This window comes from Anomaloglossus baeobatrachus, chromosome 9, assembly GCF_048569485.1.
Source record: "Anomaloglossus baeobatrachus isolate aAnoBae1 chromosome 9, aAnoBae1.hap1, whole genome shotgun sequence".
Taxonomy (NCBI): domain Eukaryota; kingdom Metazoa; phylum Chordata; class Amphibia; order Anura; family Aromobatidae; genus Anomaloglossus; species Anomaloglossus baeobatrachus.
Genome location: NC_134361.1, coordinates 38928561 through 38951684, shown reverse-complemented (window position 1 = coordinate 38951684; position 23124 = coordinate 38928561). Strand labels below are relative to the sequence as shown.

Genomic DNA, 23124 nt, shown 5'->3' with positions numbered 1-23124 from the left:
TCCCTCTGTAGGACACGCTGCTGCCCGGAGCTGGCAGTTTCAGACGCCTGTTGCAACAAAATTATCACTTCGGCAATACAATTTTCTATCACATTTGTACCAAGGGTTAGCAGTGGGTCAGATTCTTTGCGATCTATATCTACAATTATCATCCCCTGACATGGCAATTCCACCCGCCCCACTTTAATGGTTACTTCTTTGTACCCAATTTGAGGTAAGGGCTGACCATTACTGGCCACAATCGTTAAATCATCATCTGGGCCATGGTCAATGTCTGAATCAGCCCAATATCTTTTGTACAGTTTGTGGGGGATGGTTGTTACCTGGGACCCCGTATCCAGGAGGGCATTCAAAGGGATCCCATCCAGCACAATGGGAAGGACCGGGCGTCCTCCCACATACTTGCTGCGGCTGGGATTTGAGCCGGGCTTCCTCACACCTGGGGGTTGGCTCCTGGCCCCAGGCTCGGCCCGTTTAAAGGACAGCGTCGTGCAATGTGGCCCGCCTGGCTGCAGCGGCGGCAGATCGGTTGTCCTGTTGAATCGTACCGGTCTGTGTCTCTGCCTCGGGTCGGCGGAATCCTTCTCTGTCGCATCCATGGGACGTCTTCTGGGCTGGAGGCCAACTCGATTTTTGCAGGCGAGGGGGTCATTTGTAGAGACTGCACGGTCTTGGCAAGGGCAGCCACAGTCTTGGTCAGCTCCTGGAACTGCTGTCTGAGCTCTGCAGTGGGATCCTTATCCAGGGACTGCACCTCAGCCCCTGCAGTGGCTCGTGTTGCAGGCACCACCCCGGGGTACGTGATAGCAAGAGGCCGGAGGGGTACTGGGTCATTCGGTGTAGATTCTCTCAGTACCCTGATGGCCTGGTCCTTAAACTTGGCAAAGTCCAGAGCAGGGTTCTGCAGGACCAGGATACGCAGCTGGGTCCTGTGGGCATCTGACAGGAGCCCCTCTATGAACTGCTCAGTTAGGAGTTTGTCTTCTTCACGTACACTCTCTGGGTCCACCTGTTTAACTGCTTTCAGGGCCTCCTGCAAGTTTAAGGCATAGTCCCTTATGCTGTCCGTGGCCCGTTGCTTGCACCCAAAGAATCTCATCTTTATCTCTGCTGCGGTGCGGGTGTCAAAAGTACTCTTTAGCTTGGCCAGTATCTGGGCTGCTGTCCCTTTATCTGTATCAGGCCAGGACTTCGCTTCACGCTGGGCTGCGCCGGCTAGCTGTCCCATTACTATGCCCACCTTCTGGCTCTCAGTCAGAGGATACACCCGGAACAAGCTGTGCAGGCTTTCTCTGAAGTCACTCAAGGTATGGGACTCCCCGGAGTACTGCGGCAGCCATTCTGCCCCTGGTATGTACGGCATGGTGATCGGCATTACCGGCGCTACAGTGGGGGCTGGGGCGACGGCGACTGGGACTACTTCGGCCGGTGCTGCGGCGCCCTGGGCGATGGCAGCCACCTGCTCTCCCTCGGAGTCGGACATCTTCCTCCCCCTTAGTGAACCTTAATAGGCTCCGTTCACTTTTCAAATTTTCTTCCGGGTCGCGCGGGGTTAACAGCGCTCTGCTCTGATGGCGCGCTCCCTTCGCGCTCTTTGTCAGGCACGCCCCCCTTCTTCCTGCGCTCGGCGCGGCTAATGGCGGCGGCAATTTACAACCAGTACACAGTCTTTTACACAGTTCTTCAGGCGCACAGTACCCGGTGTGACCGGGCACGAAATCCTGTTCGTGACGCCAAAGTTGACTCGCCCACCCCAGGGCTATGGGACACCCGGTGCCGGACCGGACTAGTCCGGTGGTAGTCAGTGGTGGCTGGGCCCGGCTCCGTGGCCCTGGTGGGTGTCAGTTGAATATGTGGCTTGAATTAAAGTTTGTGTTCGTGACGCCACCTGTGGTATGCGGCTACTAAGCCGCCGCTGCTGTGTGAGGCCTCCGGGATGATGTTATGGCAGCAATGGTAGTACTGCTCCCCACAGGTGGAGCAATGCCCGGGGCACGGTTGGTGTTTGTGGAAGTCTATGGTGCTGCGTGACTAACACGGTGCAGGGCCGACCAGCAATGAAAGAAACAGGCACAAACAGTAGTCTCTTTACCTTCTCCTCTTTTACTCGGCAGAAACTTAGTCCAGGGAGACCGTCACAGATGGTAAAGATGATCCGGCCGGCCTGGAAGTGCCTGGGGTGATCTTTGGCCAGTTGAGTATGAGGCCTACTCCTTAATCTTTCTCTGCTGTGTTAGGACACTGCACTTTGGGTTTGCAATTGCCCTCTTGCTGCTGGGACTTGTTGTTCGTCCCCTTTTCTGTGGGGTAGACTGCGCAGGCCCTCTCTGGTGCTTCTCTGCTGGAGTCTACACCGGGCCCTTGGGATGCAGCTGTACCTTCAGATTGCTTCTGGGACAGGGGCTTGCAGCTCTCCTGCCCTCCGGATTCAGCTACCAGGGATGGATTTTATGCCCTGGCAACTACAGACTCCGATGTCCAAGTCCCTGCTGTGCCTCTCTGCTCCCCTTGCTTCACTGGGCCAAGCTATCCCAGCTCTAGGCCCCAGTTTACAAGGCAGCACTACTCTGCGTCTGCACTCTTTCACTCCTGTCTCCAGACTAACCACTACTTCCTCCTTCCAGCCAGACTTAAGGAATGCTCCCTGAAGTTCCAGGTTCAGAGCTCCCCCTGCTGGCCGGAGGGAGAACTGTGTTGAGTGTTAACTTACTGGCCAATAGATCTCCCAATTACCTCCAGGCTCAGCATTAACCCTTTTGGGAGGGCAATGCTGTTGTGGCGACCAGGTCCTGGGGCGCCACACCATTACTTGAATCGGGACCGCGGACACACTCCACCACTGAGCCGTCGCCGCCGCTCCCACCACTGAGCCGTCGCCGCCGCTGCCACCACTGAACCGGGACCACAGACACACTCCACCACTGAGCAGTCCCTGCCGCTGCCACCACTGAGCAGTTGCCGCCGCTCCCACCACTGAGCCGTCGCCGCCACTCCCACCACTGAGCCGTCGCCGCCGCTGCCACCACTGAACCGGGACCGCGGACACACTCCACCACTGAGCAGTCCCTGCCATTGCCACCACTGAGCAGTTGCCGCCGCTCCCACCACTGAGCCGTCGCCGCCACTCCCACCACTGAGCCGTCGCCACCGCTGCCACCACTGAACCGGGACCACGGACACACTCCACCACTGAGCAGTCCCTGCCACCACTGAGCAGTCGCCGCCGCCGCTGCCACCACTGAACCGGGACCGCGGACACTCACTGCACCGGCCTGCTGCACGGCTCACCCGCCACGGCTGCTGCCGCCACCACGGACCCCACGGATCCTGCCACCGCAGACGCCACCGCGCCTGCAACCACGGACGCCACGGCACCTGCAACCAAGGACCCCGCTGCCACTGACCTGCCGCGCCTGCTAGCACAACCTGTGCCTCCTGTGACCCCGCTTCACCACCACTGCTGCCCCCCTCCGGTAAGAGAACACCGGAGTATAAGACGGACCCCATTTTTCTTTTTTTTACCATTTTTTATGTCTAAGTTTGGGGTGCGTCTTATATTCCGGTGCGTCTTATAAAGCGAAAAATACGGTAAATAATATGGTAATGTTATGCAATCGCAAGAGCAAGGGGGAGTGTCCTTAAATAGTAATGATCTCTGTTTGTTTGTGGTATAAAACCTGGTCACTGACTGATATGTATAGCCAAGTCTAAGGGGTACTTTGCACGTTGCGACATCGCTACTGCGATATCGTCGGGGTCAAATCGAAAGTGACGTACATCCGGCGCCGGTAACGATGTCGCAACGTATAAAGCCTAGATGCGCATGTGCGACGGGGGCAGGTACTATCGCGCTCGGCATCGCTAGCCGATGCTAGCGATGTCGCAGCGTGCAAAGTACCCCTAAGAACCCCTATGTTCAAAATGCGTAGGCTATTCACATTTTTCACATGTATGTCTGTTTTTAATACCATGGAATAAACTTACACGTTTTAAAGAAAACCAATTTGGGACGAAGTTGCTGGAAATTTTTTTCTTAAGAGAAAAAAGTGTTCAGCAAAAATTAAGCACTCACTCAATAACTAAATAATTATTACTAGAAAAGTTTATTAAGTGCATGACTTAAAACATAAAAAAAACACATAAAAACACATAGCAACTATGCCAAATAATCTCCTTATCATTTAATGGCAGGCATAGTGCAAAGAGTGACCTGACCCTATGTGTTTCGCTGTGGCAGCTTCATCAGGGGAAGACAAACCTGTCTTCTCCTGATGAAGCTACCACAGAGACACGCATAAGGTCAGGTCGCCCATCACTGATGATTACAGATGTTGAGTTCTATGATATTTTGTACAATTATTCAGGCATGGCTTATAATAAAAATAAAAAATGAACAAAAAAAATAAAATATATATATAATTATAATATAATTTGTATCTTACAATTTTTGATGAGTCTTATTTTTTAAGTTCTAGAGCTTTTAGGTTTCTTTTAGGTGAGAATGTAATTTTCAGCTCAGAAACGAGGGACGGCCTTCATGAGGTATGCCTGAGGTCTTGTAGCATTGGTGTTGGGCTCAGGTCTTATGCTCAGGGTCTTTCTGTCTATGGTGGGCTCCAAGGTGAACTGCTGCAGTATCGTGGTCAGAAAGAGGAAGAGCTCCATGCGAGCCAGGCCTTCTCCCGCACACACGCGTTTGCCTGAGAAAACAGAATGAGAGTGCACAATAAGAAGTCAAGTTAAAAGGGTTGTTTGATTTAGAAAATAAAATATTTAGAATTGCCTTTCACGTACTTCATCAGAGGATGGGCTGGTTTCCATTTTTTTTTCCACCATAAACCAGAGGTAGGAATGGTTTTTATCATCAGAATGTAATACTTAATTTTTTCCAATTGGAGAACTGAACCTCTTATTGTCATCCAGCTCCGGTCTTCACCACTTCCTCTGGTGATAGATCACAGGCTGCAGGTGTGATGTCACGATTACATCACACTTCACTGCAGCTAAGCACTAAGTATGTCAGGGTGACAGACAGTCATGTGGTTTCTGGCCATAAAAGGTCACAGCGTCTGGCTGTACAGAATGCTCCTGCTGTCAGTAGTCATTTGTATAGATGGCTTTCCTGCTGGATTCACTTTTCTCCTTTTGGACCCAGCAGGAGCTCGCCTTCCGCCCAGCTGCTGATCATCAGTATTCCCTTGGTGCTTATATACCCCTTCCTTCCTTGGACAAGTGCTAGTGATATTATCCAGTTATTTCAAGCTTTGGTAAGCTAATGTATCATTGCTGAAAACTTTGCCAAACTTCTACCTGTGTCATCTGTAGATAAGTAGTTCATACATTTTCCGCCTGTGTGACCTCCTTGTGTCATCTAAAGTGTTTGGTGGCGTTGACGAATAGCTCATCTCACCCGTTCCCTATTTAGGGCCCAGCGCTAAGGATAACTAGGGTCAAGTATCCGGCTCGGCGACGAGCTGCGGAACCTATCTATGGTGGGGAGGGACCTCAGGGACCTAGGTTTGGTCAGTGGTCACCATCTTCCCTATCCCTGGACACAGGGTTTCCCCTTCCCTTTTGTTGCTTGCTTGGTACTTCCCCGTAGTTAGCGTGGCATCTGCACCTTGTGCCGTCAAAATTGGCAAAGTCGCTGAACCTGGGGGGATTGGCTTTAACTGGGACATTTACAGCAGACTGAAAACGATCATCGAAGGCAGCAGAGAAGAGCCAACGTTGGAGAAAATAAAGTAATGGAGCAAGTCAGTAAGTAATGCTCAGTTTTTTATTTCCACTCAATAAGAGTTTTTGGAGAAAAATGTTTGTTTAGAAAATGTCTTCCTAATCCCAGTCTATGCCCAACAACCATATTATCAAGTACTGAAACTAAAATTCAGCATTCACAGATCACAGTAATAATCTCTTACCTGCAGAGAATGGCATAAATGCATCACTCTTCTTAATGCCGCCTTTCTCATTAAGAAAACGTCCAGGGTCAAACTCATCTGGGTTCCTGAAGTGTTTGGGGTCTTTCAGAACAGAGGTCAGGACTGGAAACACCAAGGTTCCCTGAAAGTAAAATTTATAAGTATGTAAATCTGGAAAAATGGAAGTGATAAAAGTGAGGTCTGTTTCGTAATTCCTGATGTGGTGATGAGCAAATCTACCGAAATTTGTTTTGTGCAGAATTAATTCAATTTAGATCAAATTTTGTCCAAATTGAAAGTGCCTCGAAAAGACATTTAATATGCTCCTGGGTCTCTCCAGACTCCACAGCTCCTTGCTTGATCATTGACATCAATATGTGAGGCCTAGTCAGTGCCGGAAGATCCAAAGACCAATCCAGAGATTGATCTGGAGACCAAGCTGAAGATTTGAGGGAGAATGAGGAGGATCTCTACCAGGCTCTGTGAGGGTACTCTTAAAAAGGCTCTGAGGGGGCACTAATAAAAGAGGCTCTGTCTGTAGGGGTACTCTTAAGAAAGGTTGTCAGGGTATTCCTATAAAAGGCTCTGTGGTGGTACTCTCAAAAAAGGCTCTGTGGGGGTACTCTTATAAAAAGGCACTGTAGGAGTAATCTTAACAAAGGCTCTGTGGGGGTATTCTGAAAAAAGGCAATGTGGGGGTACTCCTAAAAAAGACTCTGTGGGGGTACTCTGAAAAAAGTCACTGCGGGGTACTCTGAAAAAAGGCACTGTGGGGGTACTCTGAAGGAAGGCAATGTGGGGGTTATCTGAAAAAAGGCTCTGTGGGGGTACTCTGAAGGAAGGCAATGTGGGGGTTATCTGAAAAAAGGCACTGTGGGGGTACTCTGAAGGAAGGCAATGTGGGGGTTATCTGAAAAAAGGCTCTGTGTGTCCACTGTACACCAGCCTCTGTGGGAGTACTCTTAAAACAGGCTCTATGGGGGTAATCATAAAAAAGGCTGTCTGACGGTACTGTTAAAAAAGGCTCAATGGGGGCAGTCTTAAAATTTTGGCTCTGTTGGGGACCTCTGAAAACAGGCTCTTTGGGGGCACTTTTAAAATAATGGCTTTGTAGCAGCACCCTTAAAATTTTGGCTCTGTGGGGGCACTATTGAAACATTGGCTCTTCAATGAAACTTTGTAAACAGGCTCTGTGGGGGCACTCTTAAATTTGGCTTTGTGAGGGCACTCTTAAAATTATTTTATTCATTTACTTCCTATTTAACCATGATTGCTATTGTGACAGAACCCCTTTAAATCATTTCCCTATTCACATTTCTTTTAGGGCAATTGTCCTGCTTTTACACCCATTTTGCTTCCTTTTGCAGCCCCCAAACCTTTGCTACAAACATTTTACAGTCATTTTACAGTACCAAAGTGTCCCGCTGCACTAAGATGTGGCCTTGAGTAGTACAGCAAACTCACCACAAGGTGACAGCAGAGTAGTAAGAGAGTCGAGTCAGCAACAGGAAGTCAAAACAATGTACGAGGGGTTAACAAACTCAGAGTCAGAAGTAAGCAAAGGGGTCAGGAGACAAATGGTAATAGAGAAAGCCGAAGGGAGAGACAGAGCTAAGTCAGGGATGGGAGTGTAAGTCAAGTATCGGGAAGTCCAAACTACAAAGATATGTCAAGTGGGACGTGGACAGGGAAGGACAGACAGACACAGTTTAGGCGGGAGAGGGTGCACGGCAGGACAGATCGGGTACCTCAACAAAGCCAGCTATACACACTATGAGACATAGCCCATCACTGGCGCTGAACCAGAGGTGCATACATTATACAAGAGTGAGTTTTACCCAGTTACTTTGGAGATGGAAAATAAATCTGTCATTCAAAGTGTGTTCCACTGGGAACCACTGATCTGTGATGGCCGAGGTACTGACCACCATTGTACAAAATATAAAATTCTTTAGGATGCCATAGCAGCAGGGAATTACAGTTAAAAAGACATTAGTCTGCTCACTTTTGCTTCAACACAGTGGAATTGAATGTCAGGCATTTTTTTTTTTTTTTTAAATTACAAATCAAATTTCAAAGTGTTCAAATTCACATGAAACTGAATTTCAGATAGTTGAACGTGATCCTCTGCCTCTTGAGCCACTCCGCTCTAGTCCAATAAGTTTTCATGTATTTTTTAGTAAGATGTTTAGTAGAGGGGCTACAAGGACACTAAACTTCAGGAAAGCAAATTTTAAACGGTTGAGAGATGATCTTAGTGCAATAAACTGGGATGATGTACTAAGTAATAAAAGTACACAAAGCAAATGGGAGACTTTTATGAGCATCCTGAATAGGGCTTGTGCAGAAAATATACCCTATGGGAACAAACATGCTAGAAATAGGAGGAAACCCCTATGGCTAAATAGAGCTGTAAGGGAAGCAATAAAAGAAAAACAGAAAGCCTTAAAAGAATTAAAGAGGGTAGGTAGTGATGAGGCATTATATAATTATAGAAAATTAAATAAAATATGTAAAAAGCAAATTAAGTTAGCTAAGTTTGAGACAGAGAGACTCATTGCGAGAGAAAGTAAAAATAATCCTAAAATATTCTTTAACTACATAAACAGTAAAAAACTGAAAAGCGATAGTGTTGGCCCCCTTAAAAATAGTCTTGGTGAAATGGTGGAAGGGGATGAGGGTAAAGCCAACCTGCTGAATGACTTTTTTTCTACGGTTTTTATACAAGAAAATGCCATGGCAGATGACATGACCAGTGATACCATAAATTCACCCTTGAATATTACCTGCTTAACCCAACAGGAAGTACGCCGCCGCCTCGAAATCACTAAGGTTGACAAATCTCCGGGCCCGGATGGCATACACCCCAGAGTACTACAGGAATTGAGTTCTGTGATAGATAGACCATTATTTTTAATCTTCTCAGATTCCTTAATAACAGGGTCGGTACCGCAGGACTGGCGCATAGCAAATGTGGTGCCAATATTCAAAAAGGGGACAAAAACTGAGGCGGGAAATTATAGGCCGGTAAGTTTAACCTCTACGGTTGGTAAAATCCTTGAGGGTTTCTTGAGAGATGCTATACTGGAGTATCTCAAGAAAAATAACCTTATGACAGAGTATCAACATGGGTTTATGAGGGATCGATCCTGTCAAACTAATTTGATCAGCTTCTATGAAGAGGTAAGTTCAAGCCTGGACCAGGGAAATGCAGTGGATGTTGTGTATATGGACTTTTCAAAAGCTTTTGATACGGTGCCACACAAAAGGTTGGTACATAAAATGAGAATAATGGGGATAGGGGAAAATATGTGTAACTGGGTTAAAAACTGGCTCAGTGATAGGAAACAAAGGGTGGTTATTAATGGTACGTACTCGGACTGGGTCTCAGTTCATAGTGGGGTACCACAGGGGTCAGTATTGGGCCCGCTTCTTTTCAACATATTTATAAATGACCTTGTTGGGGGCATGCGGAGTAGAATTTCAATATTTGCAGATGATACTAAACTCTGCAGGGTAATCAATACAGAGGAGGATAATTTTATATTACAGGGAGATTTATGTAAATTGGAGGATTGGGCTGAGAAGTGGCAATTGAAGTTTAATGTAGATAAATGTAAGGTCATGCACTTGGGTAGAGGAAATAACATTTATGATTATGTACTTAATTGTAGAACACTGGGTAAAACAGACACAGAAAAAGACTTGGGTGTATGGGTGGATGGTAAACTTCACTTTAGTGGACAGTGTCAGGCAGCTGCTGCCAGGGCTAATAAAATAATGGGATGTATTAAAAGAGGTATAAGTGTTCATGAAAAAAATATACTTCTACCTCTGTACAAGTCACTAGTGCGACCGCACTTAGAATACTGTGTACAATTCTGGTCACGATATATAAGAAGTAGTGATGAGCGAGTATGCGTGTTACTACTCGGTACTCGCACGAGTATCACTGTACTCGGGCTACTCGGCGGGTACCGAGTAATTTTGCAATACTCGTGCTGTACTCGTGGTCTTCATCCCTGCATGTTGGCGCTCTTTTGAGAGCCAGCCCTCATGCAGGGATTGGCTGGCAGACCACTGCAATGCCACAGCCCTGTTAGTTGTGGAATTGCAGTGATTGGCCGGCCTGCACAGCGTGACCGAGCCTTTATACCGGCGGGCACGCTGTGCTCTGTACACAGCCATCTCATATTCCCTGCTTTCCACGCCCACAGGCGCCTATGATTGGTTGCAGTGAGACACGCCCCCACGCTAAGTGACAGGTGTCACACTGCACCCAATCACAGCAGCCGGTGGGCGGGTCTATACTGTGCAGTAAAATAAATAAATAAATAATTAAAAAAAACGGCGTGCGGTCCCCCCCAATTTTAATACCAGCCAGATAAAGCCATACAGCTGAAGGCTGGTATTCTCAGGATGGGGAGCCCCACGTTATGGGGAGCCCCCAACCCTAACAATATCAGTCAGCAGCCGCCCAGAATTGCCGCATACATTATATGCGACAGTTCTGGGACTGTACCCGGCTCTTCCCGATTTACCCTAGTGCGTTGGCAAATCGGGGTAATAAGGAGTTAATGGCAGCCCATAGCTGACAATAAGTCCTAGATTAATCATGTCAGGCGTCTCCCCGAGATTCCTTCCATGATTAATCTGTAAATTACAGTTAAAAAACACACACCCGAACAGTCCTTTATTAGAAATAAAAAACACTAACAAATTCCCTCATTACCAATTTATTAACCCCGACAAACCCTCCATGTCCGGCGTACTCCACAGTCCTCCAGCGTCGCGTCCAGCTCTGCTGCATGGAAGTGACAGGAGCTGCAGAATACACCGCCGCTCCGGTCACCTCCACGCAGCTAATGAAGGGAATAGCGCGATCAGCTGCTGTCAGTCAGGTAACTCACGGCCACCGCTGGATCCAGCGGTGGCCGCGATTAACCTCAGTGACAGCAGCTGATCACTATACTCACCTCAGTTGGTGCATGGAGCTGACCGGAGCGGCGGTGAGTAGCGCGATCAGCTGAGCTGTCACTGAGGTTACCCGCGGCCACCGCTGCATCCACCGTTGGATCCAGGTAACCTCAGTGACAGTTCAGCTGATCGCTATACTCATCTCATTAGCTGCGTGGAGGTGACCGGAGCGGCGGTGTATTCTGCAGCTCCTGTCACCTGCATGCAGCAGAGCTGGATGCGACGCTGGAGGACTGTGGAGTACGCCGGACATGGAGGGTTTGTCGGGGTTAATAAATTGGTAATGAGGGACTTTGTTAGTGTTTTTTATTTCTAATAAAGGATTTTTCGGGTGTGTGTGTTTTTTAACTGTAATTTACAGATTAATCATGGAAGGAATCTCGGGGAGACGCCTGACATGATTAATCTAGGATTTAGTGGCAGCTATGGGCTGCCATTAACTCCTTATTACCCCGATTTGCCAACGCACTAGGGTAAATCGGGAAGAGCCGGGTACAGCCCCAGAACTGTCGCATATAATGTATGCGGCAATTCTGGGCGGCTGCTGACTGATATTGTTAGGGTGGGGGGCTCCCCATAACGTGGAGCTCCCCATCCTGAGAATACCAGCCTTCAGCCGTATGGCTTTATCTGGCTGGTATTAAAATTGGGGGGGACCGCACGCCGTTTTTTTTAATTATTTAATTATTTATTTCACTGCACAGTATAGACACGCCCACCGGCTGCTGTGATTGGGTGCAGTGAGACAGCTGTCACTCAGTGTGGGGGCGTGTCTCACTGCAACCAATCATAGGCGCCGAAAAGCAGGAAAGCAGGGAATACGAGATTGTTTAATGAGAGGCCGGCTTTTTCAAAAGAGGAAAAGCCGCCGGAACAGTGTGAACAGCCGTGCAGCGCCGCGCCGGAGATCGGGGAACGGTAAGTAAGAGAGAGGGGGGAGAATGACCGACAGACTGTGAGAGGGGGACAGACAAGACAGAGAGAGACAGACAGAGCGAGACCGACCGACGGGAGATAGAATGAAAAAAAAAAATGACCGACATCGTTAGTAAAAAGCACAAAACGTGCGTTTTGGACATCGGAGTGCCACACAAGGTTTTCACGTAAAATCTTTCATGTATTAATCTCAAAAAGTAACATACATTAGCTCTATCTCACTATTGGGTATGTGCCCTTGACATTTCCGCCATGAAAATTCATTTTGGTGTCATTTTGGAAGGTTTTCTGGTGAGTCCGTAAAAATGGCGTAAAACTCGGACAAAATTGTTCACAGCTGTGACTTTTGAGTGATAAATGCTTCAAGGGGTCTTCCCCATGCTGTTGCCATGTCATTTGAGCACTCTTCTGAGACTTTTGTGACATTTTTAGGGTTTCTACATGCTGCCGGGGGGTCATTTCAGAAAAATACTCGGGTCTCCTATAGGATAACATTGGGCTCGGTGCTCGGGCCGAGTACACGAGTATCTTGGGATGCTCGGCCCGAGCCTCGAGCACCCGAGCTTTTTAGTACTCGCTCATCACTAATAAGAAGGACATAGCTGAACTGGAGAGGGTGCAGAGAAGAGCCACCAAGATTATTAGAGGAATGGGTGGGCTGCAATACCAAGACAGGTTATTACACTTGGGGTTATTTAGTCTGGAAAAACGAAGGCTTAGGGGGGATCTAATCACAATGTATTAATATATGAGGGGACAGTACAGAGACCTTTCCAAAGATCTTTTTACACCTAGGCCTGCGACTGGAACACGGGGGCATCCGCTACGTCTTGAGGAAAGAAGGTTTAATCATAATCACAGACGAGGATTCTTTACTGTACGAGCAGTGACTATGGAACTCTCTGCCGCATGATGTTGTAATGAGTGATTCACTACTAACATTTAAGCAGAGCCTGGACGCCTTTCTTGAAAAATTTAATATTACCAGTTATGTATATTAGATTTTATGACAGGGTATTGATCCAGGGAACTAGTCTGATTGCCGGATGTGGAGTCAGGAAGGACATTTTTTCCCCATTGGAACTTGTTTGCCACATTGGGGTTTTTTTTTGCCTTCCTCTGGATCAACATGTTAGGCTACGGGTTGAACTAGATGGACTTAGAGTCTCCCTTCAACCTTAAAAACTATGATACTATGATACTATGATACAATCCATGTGCACCCTGGCTCTCATTTTCCAGAGCTGTGTGTTTGTTCAAATGCCTTATTATCTCAATATGTAAATACTGTGAAAAAAACAAACCACTGATAGTTGAGTTCCATGGGCGAACATATCTGTGCAAAGTGGGCAACCACCAGAGGCTCAAGAGACTGGGGCTCATTTTCACTTAAAAATCAGCAAGCAGGTACTGTCAGACTCTAAAGGGGGCTTTACATGCAACGATATCTCTAACGAGATATCGCTGGGGTCACGGAATTCGTGACGCACATCCGGCGTCATTAGCGACGTCGTTGCGTGTAACACATACGAGCCACCGCTAACGATCAAAAATACTCACCTAATCGTTGATCGTTGACACGTCATTCCTTTCCCAAATATCGTTGCTGATTTTGGATGCAGGTTGTTCATCGTTCCTGAGGCAGCACACATCGCTACGTGTGACACCCCGTAAACGAAGAACAACAGCTTAACTGCGTCCTCCGGCAATGAGGTGGGCGTGTCGTTAATGCGGCTGGTCTCCACCCCTCCGTTTCTATTGGTTGCCCACTTTGTGACGTCGCTGTGATGGCACACGAACCTCCCCCTTAAAGAAGAGTTTGTTCGCCGGCCACAGTGACGTCGCAAGGAAGGTAAGTATGTGTGATGGGTGTTAGCGATGTTGTGCACCACGGGCAGCAATGGGGCAGGTGCGATCGGCAGCGACATCGCTAGCGATGTCGCTGCATGTAAAGTGGCCTTAAGAGTTGAGCATATAATGTTGCCCTCATCAGTTTGTGTCCGCCACTGCTGAGTGCAGAACTTCTATTGAGCTTTTATAGTTGTACCAAAACTACAAGTCTGCTCCTGAACAACTGTCAGTCAAGGAGGAGTGTCCACCCATCCAACAACCTGGAAATAAAGAGATTGCACAATTGTGATCTGTTCAAGAGACAACTTGAGAATATCCCTTCGTGACCACAAAGATGCACCAAAAACGCACCAAAAAATTCAGTAAAAGATGCGGATGAGGCCTAAGGTCTGCCTTGGGATGGAGCACTGTACCGTACACGATGCTATGTCTCTCTCTGATCTAGATATGTAGTCACCAAGCTTTGTGCCACCATCTACTCTTCCAGAAGTAAACCAAGTTCTGTTTTCCAGTCTACTGTTCTCCAGTTCTCATTATTTTCAAATCATGGGTTACTCTGTCTAACAGCCACATGTACAACATTGTGCCTTCCACTGCTTCACTTGTGTCGGGTATGGGGTAGGGTCACCACTGGTGACAAAGGGATTCAACCATGCCCAATGTTCTGCTTTCCAGAGCACTGCATTTTATTCATAGACTGAAAAGATGGTATGTCCAGGAAGCTCCAGAAAAAAAGGAACTACAGTTAATAAACCTTATGTTTTGGAAAGGTTGTGACTGAGGCTTGGAGGGAGATAAAACATGGGGGGAGACTGGGCAGTGAGGGCCATAACCCCTAAAAGAGAGTGTGACTATGTCTGAAACTTTGTGGAGGAATCTCCTCACACCACTAACCATCTCCTTGATGCCATCCATAAAAAAAAGTTAGCAAGCATGATCAAAGGATTGAGAAGACCGGAATACTATACTTTTGGAATGTGATATCCTCTGAAAGTTGTGTCCTTGCTGGTAGCATGCGGCACTCCTAATGGGACGATATCAGCAAATCTCTGGATCTCGTGGATTACGGCTTCTGTATACGGCATTTTACTCCGGTCTTCTATTGATGGATAACGATCTTTGCCTATTACATTGTCAATTTCTTTGTGGATTTTCTCTGAAATTTATGAAAATGGAGCAAAAGACATATTTCTTAGTCTAGGATCACATTCACATTGTATCTATTTTGCAATTACAATTATATAACAACTGAAGATTGTTTGAAATGTTATAGGCCTATGCTCATTATGTGTCTTCAGGAGCGCACAGCTTCCCAGCCTATTCACTGCCTTGTTGCTGGGAGTCCAGTACTCCTGCTTGAGTGACATGTCTCGTTTAGTAGGAGAGATGAGTGAACCCATTGAAGTTCAGCACAGCGGGTGCAGTTGGACTTTAGATAAAGTTTGGTTCGGGCTTGACCTGAAACCCAATGGAAGTCAGTGATTGGTTAGTTTGGGTCTCTGCCTACTTGCAGCCAGCCGTAAACAGATCACTTCCGGGTGTGGGCGGGGTTTTTACATTTTTATTGCTGCACACTACATCTGATCACACTTGTTGTTACCCCCAGTGTGAGCCATTCAATCGCTGCAAATGGCTTGCACTGGGCTGAGCACCGAGTGTACCCAAGCACAGCGATGCTTACATGAGTGATCATACGTAAAGCACTTGCACTCTGTTTTTGTTACGAAGTATGAACACCAAACCTTGGGTTCGCGCGTATCTGTTTATTAGCTTTATCCTTCTTTTCAGCTGAATGTGTTACTGTAAAATATTGAGGTCTGACAGTGGCAGCTATTTGTTCTTTCTCCTCACTGGGGACTCTCCTGCCAACTTGCTAGTTACTTGTCTTTTTATTAACTACACTCCTCCCTACAATTAACCCTTTTCTACCCAGAAGGTACGAGTGAAGCGATCACTACACTACGGCCCTCTAATGGCCATACCAGACATTACACAGTTCTTTGTCGAACATATCAAAATACATTTTTCTATGGGGGTGGTAGAGCCCTAGACCCCCTTACACAGGTCACAGTTATTGCTATGAAATGTCTCATTAGCACTTGTCTATCACTGTTCTCAAGCTACTCCTCTTCTCTCTAATTTGCCAGCATACATAGAGAAGTACTTAGCTAGCCATCTTATTGGAGGCCATAAGCAATGGCACCATGGACCACATATGGCTGCCAGGTGAAGCTTTATATTTCACATGTATAGGAAGCTGAGGTTGGTAGTGAGGGTGTGGAATTATTATATTCTTTTACTTTAAAGAAAATGAAAAACAGATCAAATTAAGATTTGCAACATGAAGCTCTTAGGGGTACTTTGCACACTGTGACATCGCTAGCCGATGCTAGAGATGCCGAGCGCGATAGTACCTGCTCCCGGCACATGTGATATCTTGTGATAGCTGCCGTAGTGAACACTATTGCTACGGCAGCTTCACACGCACTTACCTGCCCTGCGACGTTGCTCTGGCCGGCAACCCGCCTCCTTCCTAGGGGGGCGGGTCGTGCGGTGTCACAGCGACGTCACACGGCAGGCGGCCAATAGAAGCGGAGGGGCGGAGATGAGCGGGACGTAAACATCCCGCCCACCTCCATCCTTCTGCATAGCCGGTGGAGGCAGGTAAGGAGATGTTCCTCGCTCCTGCGGCTTCATACACAGCGATGTGCGCTGCCGCAGGAATGAGGAACAACATCGTATCTCCTATTGGTGCAACATTATGAAAATGACCGACGTTACACAAATCACCGATTTACGACGCTTTTGCAGTCATTTATCAGCGCATCTAGGCTTTACACGTTGCGACGTCGTTACCGGCGCCGGATGTGCATCACTTTCGATTTGACCCCGACGATATCGCAGTAGCGATGTCGCAACATGCAAAGTACCCCTTAGGCTCCAATGATAAATCTGTGTCAGAGCAGGCAGAAATGTGGACCCACAAAGACACTAGTGCTAAAATGCCACTATTACTCCTGCATTGCTCAAATGAGGGAACCTTAATAAATTATACACCATGTGCAGAATTATTAGGCAAGTTGTATTTTAGAGGATTTTGTCTTATTATTGATAAACAACTATGTTCTCAATCAACCCAAAAGACTCATAAATATCAAAGCTTAATATTTTTGGAAGTTGGAGTGGGTCTTTTAAGATTTGGCTATCTTAGGAGGATATCTGTTTGTGCAGGTAACTATTACTGTGCAGAATTATTAGGCAACTTAATAAAACCCAAATATATTCCCATCTCACTTGCTTCTTTTCACCAGGTAAACCAATATAACTGCACAAAATTTAGAAATAAACATTTCTGACATGCAAAAAAAAAAGCCCCAAAAAATTAGTGACCAATATAGCCACCTTTCTTTATGATGACACTCAGCAGCCGACCATCCATAGATTCTGTCAGTTGATTGATCTGTTTTCGATCCTCATTGCATGCAGCAGCCACCACAGCCTCCCAGACACTGCTCTGAGAGGTGTACTGTTTTCCCTCCCTGTAGATCTCACACTTTATGAGGGACCGCAGGTTCTCTATGGGGTTCAGATCAGGTGAACAAGGGGGCCATGTCATTATTTTTTCATCTTTTAGACCTTTACTGGCCAGCCACACTGTGGAGTAGCTGGATGCATGTGATGGAGCATTGTCCTGCATGCAATTTATATTTTTCTTGAACGATACCAACTTCATCCTGTACCACTGCTTGAAGAAGTTGTCTTCCAGAAACTAGCAGTAGGTCTGGGAGTTGAGCTTCACTCTATCCTCAACCCGAAAGGTCCCACAAGTTCATCTTTGATGATACCAGCCCATACCAGTACCCACCCCCACCTTGCTGGCGTCTGAGTCAGAGTGGAGCTCTCTGCCCTTTACTGATCCAGCCTCTGGCCTATCCATCTGCCCATCAAGAGTCACTCTAATTTCCTCAGTCCATAAAACCTTTGAAAAATCAGTGTTAAGATATTTCTTTGACCAGTCTGGATGTTTTATCTTATATTTCTTGTTCAAAGGTGGTCGTTTTTCAGCCTTCCTTACCTTGGCCGTGTCCCTGAGTATGGCAAACCTTGTGCTTTTTCATACTCCAGTAATGTTGCAGCTCTGATATATGGCCAAACTGGTGGAAAATGGCATCTTGGCAGCTTCACGCTTGATTTTCCTCAATTCATGGGAAGTTATTTTGTGCCTTTTTTGCCCAACACGCTTCTTGCGACCCTGTTGGCTATTTGCCATGAAACGCTTGATTGTTCTGTGATCACGCTTCAAAAGTTTGGCAATTTCAAGACTGCTGCATCCCTCTGCAAGACATCTCACAATTTTGGACTTTTCAGAGCCCGTCAAATCTCTCTTCTGACCCATTTTGCCAAAGGAAAGGAAGTTGCCTAATAATTAAGCACACCTTATATAGGGTGTTGATGTCATTACACCGCGCCCCTCCTCATTACAGAGATGCACATAACCTGATTTACTTAATTGGTAGTTGGCTCTCAGCCTATACAGCTTGGAGTAGGACATGTATAAAAAGTATCATGTGATCAAAATACTCATTTGCCTAATAATTCTGCACACAGTGTATAAAAATGTGTTAAAATAATCACCTTGTATTTCTGGATATTTCAAGAGTATGAGAAAACCGTATCTCAGCGTCATACTGGTCGTCTCTGTTCCAGCACTGAATAAGTCTGTTATTGTCGCCTGTAGATTCTCCTCATGAAATTCTGTATCTGGATTCTTTTTTTCCTATAAAATATGAAAACAAATTGAGCTTACCATTACTTCATGTGTAAAAAATTGTCAAAAGCCTCTGAGCTTTTTAAAGATGAAATAAGAACCAAAACAAGAGCTGGAATGATTGATTTCTGAATTTTCAGAAAGGTTTGATTTATGGTTGTGAATACATTTTCCATGAGTTGTAATTGCCAAGAAAATATATACTGTATATAATACTCTGAGGTATTGTCATTGTCATGGGGACCGGATGACAGGACCGAGACATCTTGCCTGACCCTCAGACTGGAGTCCCTGCGCTGTCCCTCAACTCAGAGATATGCTAGATGGTAGTGAGGTCTGAGTCACCAACGTGACCCTAACTCCTGTCCAAGCCCTGATGTAACTCCCCTCCCCCACCTCCACCCAAGAGGTGAGCCAGGACTGTAAACACAAACCCCACAACTACACATGGACAGGGGAAAATAACAACTTGTGCACATGGCAATCACACACAAAGGAGAGACTAAATTGGTGGAAGAAGGTTTAACTTGATGGACTTAGGTCTTTTTTCAACCTATGTAACTATGTAACTATGTAAATGTACACAGGTGGAAACAGCATAAAAGGTGGAAGTAAACAGACAACTGGGAAACTTCCACACCGTACAGTAAGCACACCACAGACTGCTGCAGTCAGCACCAATACTGCAGCCAACACAGCAACTTGCAGAGAGGGCTCCACCAGCTGCTTTCACCTCCAGGCCAAGCTTCCAACTGAATGAGAATAACTGGCACCCTCTGCTGGGGGCAGAGGGTATATATAGGGACTGGTAGTTTTCCCAAACCAGAAACACCTAAGGAGGTAATGGAATGCTTGCTGGAAAGGAATGCAGACATTAACCCTCTCCTAGCCAAAGGAAAAGGAATACATTTAATTTGCAGAGTCTTAAAGTAAAGAGACTCTGGCCCAGCACCAGTCACTAGTCTCTACAACAGAGAGACGACCGTGACAGGTCTCAGAGAACTGAATTGAACTATTTTGAGGGTTATAATGCAAACACAACCTTAGCAATGTCCAAGTGACCTCAACCTTTGTGTCTCGGGGAAAATTGGATGGTAACAGGTAGGAGCTTACTGCTGCATTCGAGTGATGTATACTGGTGTAATATTGGACTATTACAACAGCAATTTGGGCAAAATATTTTTTTTTTTTTACAATACACACACATTACAAAGATTTTTCTTTAAGATGTAAAAATGCTGCTTGCCCATCTTACATTGGAAGAATCACACTTTGTGTGACACACAAGCCTTGGATGCAGTATTTTGTTTCAATATCAAGAATAGCACTGAGGAGCTTAATATTGCTCTCCTTGTTTACAGTATGTAAAGAATAAAAAAAAACAGTTTTAGGCTATGTGCCCATGCTGCGGAAAACTCACGGTATTTGCCGCGATTTTCACGGAAATTCCACGGATTTTTCAAAAATCCGCAGTACAGCGAGCCCCCAGCCATTTCTATGGCATTTTGGGGAGTGCTGTACTCATGCTGCGTTTTTTTCCGCAGCGGAAATAATGCAGTATTTCCCTGCGGAAAAATCTGCAGCATGTCAATTATTCCTGCGTATTTCTCCGCAGGGTCCCATACTTACCTGCCTTGATAGAAGACAACGGAGTAACTTTCTCCGTCCGATGCACAGGAGCGTGGTGGAGCCAGGTACAGGAAGGAAGAGGTGGGCGGGGCCTGCACGAGCTCTGGTCATGTGACAGCCAAAGCTAGTTCAGGCCCGCCCACCTTCTCCGGCAATGTGCAGACAGACATGGACAGAGAGAAGTGCTGCATGATGGAGGTAAGTATGAACTCCCAATCACTGCAGCACTTGTTCTGCATTGAGGATGCAGTGCCGAAGCCATGATACTGTATTCTCAATGCAGAATGCCCGCAGCATATCCGCAGGACATTCCGCAGCATGTAAACAGACAAAAGTTGTGTTGCGGTTTTCTGGGAGCTCCTGTGGAATGTCCTGCGGATATAACCACAGGACACGCTCCCCATGGGCACATAGCCTTAAGGTGCTTATACTGCAAATTATCACGTATCAATCAATTTACACAAACCCTGCCTGACTATGCAGGTCCAGCACTTCCCTTTACACAACTTTTACTCCTATTTTTAACATGCTTGAGCTCTCTGAGTCTTCAGTAGTGTGTTAAAGGGAATCTGTCACAAGGATTTTCCCGTATAACCTGTGGCTACCACTAGTGAGCACATTCTTTAATACTGTATATAAGAACCCAGGCTGATCTGTATAACAAAAAAAAGAGCTTCATTATACTTCCCTGGGGGGGTCAGTCCAGTCCTATGAGCATCGCTGGTCTTGGGTTCGGCACTTTCTATCTTTCATCTATTGCCATCCTCCTTCATAGCTGAGTGGATGATGCGTCCTACTTCAAGCACAGAGAGGCCTCCATTTCACTCCTGCGGAAGTGTTCTTAGATCTACTCTGATGAGGGCAGAGCAAAGTACTGTAATATGCAGGTGTGGGGAAAGGTCAAAGACCGCCCGTGCATGCGCGCTACAAGACTTTGATTTGCCTCAGCAGGGCAGATGAAATTGCACTTGCGCAGGGGCGCAATGGAGACTTCTGTATGGATGACGAAGGATGCCTCAGCCGGGCAGGAGGACGATGACTGCACGGGATAAAGGATGCATCAGACTGAGTCCAGCGATAATCACTGGACCGGACTGCCCCCTAGGTGAGTATAATAAAGGTCTTTTTTACGTTATAATGATTGGCTTGAGCTCTTATATACAGTATTCTGGAATGCTGTATATAATGGCTCACTGGTGGTGGCTGAAGGTTTTAAAGAAAAATTCTAGTGACAGGAGCCCTTTAAATGGGGGTTTGGGGTTTTTTGGACAATCTTCACAAAGTACAGTGCCTACAAGTAGTATTCAACCCCCTGCAGATTTAGCAGGTTTACACATTCGGAATTAACTTGGCATTGTGACATTTGGACTGTAGATCAGCCTGGAAGTGTGAAATGCACTGCAGCAAAAAAGAATGTTATTTCTTTTTTTTTTTTTTTTTTTTTTAAATTGTGAAAAGTTTATTCAGAGGGTCATTTATTATTCAACCCCTCAAACCACCAGAATTCTGTTTGGTTCCCCTAAAGTATTAAGAAGTATTTCAGGCACAAAGAACAATGAGCTTCACATGTTTGGATTAATTACCTCTTTTTCCAGCCTTTTCTGACTAATTAAGACCCTCCCCAAACTTGTGAACAGCACTCATACATGGTCAACATGGGAAAGACAAAGGAGCATTCCAAGGCCATCAGAGACAAGATCGTGGAGGGTCACAAGGCTGGCAAGGGGTACAAAACCCTTTCCAAGGAGTTGGGCCTACCTGTCTCCACTGTTGGGAGCATCATCTGGAAGTGGAAGGCTTATGGAACTACTGTTAGCCTTCCACGGCCTGGACAGCCTTTGAAAGTTTCCTCCCGTGCCGAGGCCAGGCTTGTCCAAAGAGTCAAGGCTAACCCAAGGACAACAAGGAAGGAGCTCCGGGAAGATCTCATGGCAGTGGGGACATAGGTTTCAGTCAATACCATAAGTAACGTACTCCACCGCAATGGTCTCCGTTCCAGATGAGCCCGTAAGGTACCTTTACTTTCAAAGCGTCATGTCAAGGCTCATCTACAGTTTGCTCATGATCACTTGGAGGACTCTGAGACAGACTGGTTCTAGGTTCTCTGGTCTGATGAGACCAAGATCGAGATCTTTGGTGCCAACCACACACGTGACGTTTGGAGACTGGATGGCACTGCATACGACCCCAAGAATACCATCCCTACAGTCAAGCATGGTGGTGGCAGCATCATGCTGTGGGGCTGTTTCTCAGCCAAGGGGCCTGGCCATCTGGTCCGCATCCATGGGAAGATGGATAGCACGGCCTACCTGGAGATTTTGGCCAAGAACCTCCGCTCCTCCATCAAGGATCTTAAGATGGGTCGTCATTTCATCTTCCAACAAGACAACGACCCAAAGCACACAGCCAAGAAAACCAAGGCCTGGTTCAAGAGGGAAAAAATCAAGGTGTTGCAGTGGCCTAGTCAGTCTCCTGACCTTAACCCAATTGAAAACTTGTGGAAGGAGCTCAAGATTAAAGTCCACATGAGACACCCAAAGAACCTAGATAACTTGGAGAAGATCTGCATGGAGGAGTGGGCCAAGATAACTCCAGAGACCTGTGCCGGCCTGATCAGGTCTTATAAAAGACGATTATTAGCCGTAATTGCAAACAAGGGTTATTCCACAAAATATTAAACCTAGGGGTTGAATAATAATTGACCCACACTTTTATGTTGAAAATGTATTAAAATTTAACTGAGCAACATAACTTGTTGGTTTGTAAGATTTATGCATCTGTTAATAAATCCTGCTCTTGTTTGAAGTTTGCAGGCTCTAACTTATTTGCATCTTATCAAACCTGCTAAATCTGCAGGGGGTTGAATACTACTTGTAGGCACTGTAAGTGTTTGGAGTTAAACTTGGGGCATCTTCATAATTCAGGAAATTCAGCTCAAGGTAAGTTCTCTGCAGATCAATCGGCTCCTCTTCATTTCATTGCTTTTTTTTTCAAAGCTAATTGAATTTTGGATTTGGGCACATTTTTTACCTACAATACGTA

General features: G+C 46.3%; 1 protein-coding gene across 1 annotated transcript in view; it reads right to left on the bottom strand.

The window, feature by feature from the left end:
• Positions 1-4084: 4084 nt before the first annotated feature.
• LOC142251073 (cytochrome P450 2C8-like) overlaps positions 4085-23124 on the bottom strand; it is a 36640-nt gene continuing 17600 nt past the window's right edge. The window contains exons 6-9 of the mRNA XM_075323578.1: positions 18321-18462; positions 14654-14841; positions 5922-6063; positions 4085-4700 (exon numbers count right to left, since the gene is read on the bottom strand). Of these exons, the coding sequence (XP_075179693.1) occupies positions 4516-4700; positions 5922-6063; positions 14654-14841; positions 18321-18462 (657 nt within the window). The 3' untranslated portion in view covers positions 4085-4515. The remainder of the gene's footprint in view (positions 4701-5921; positions 6064-14653; positions 14842-18320; positions 18463-23124) is intronic.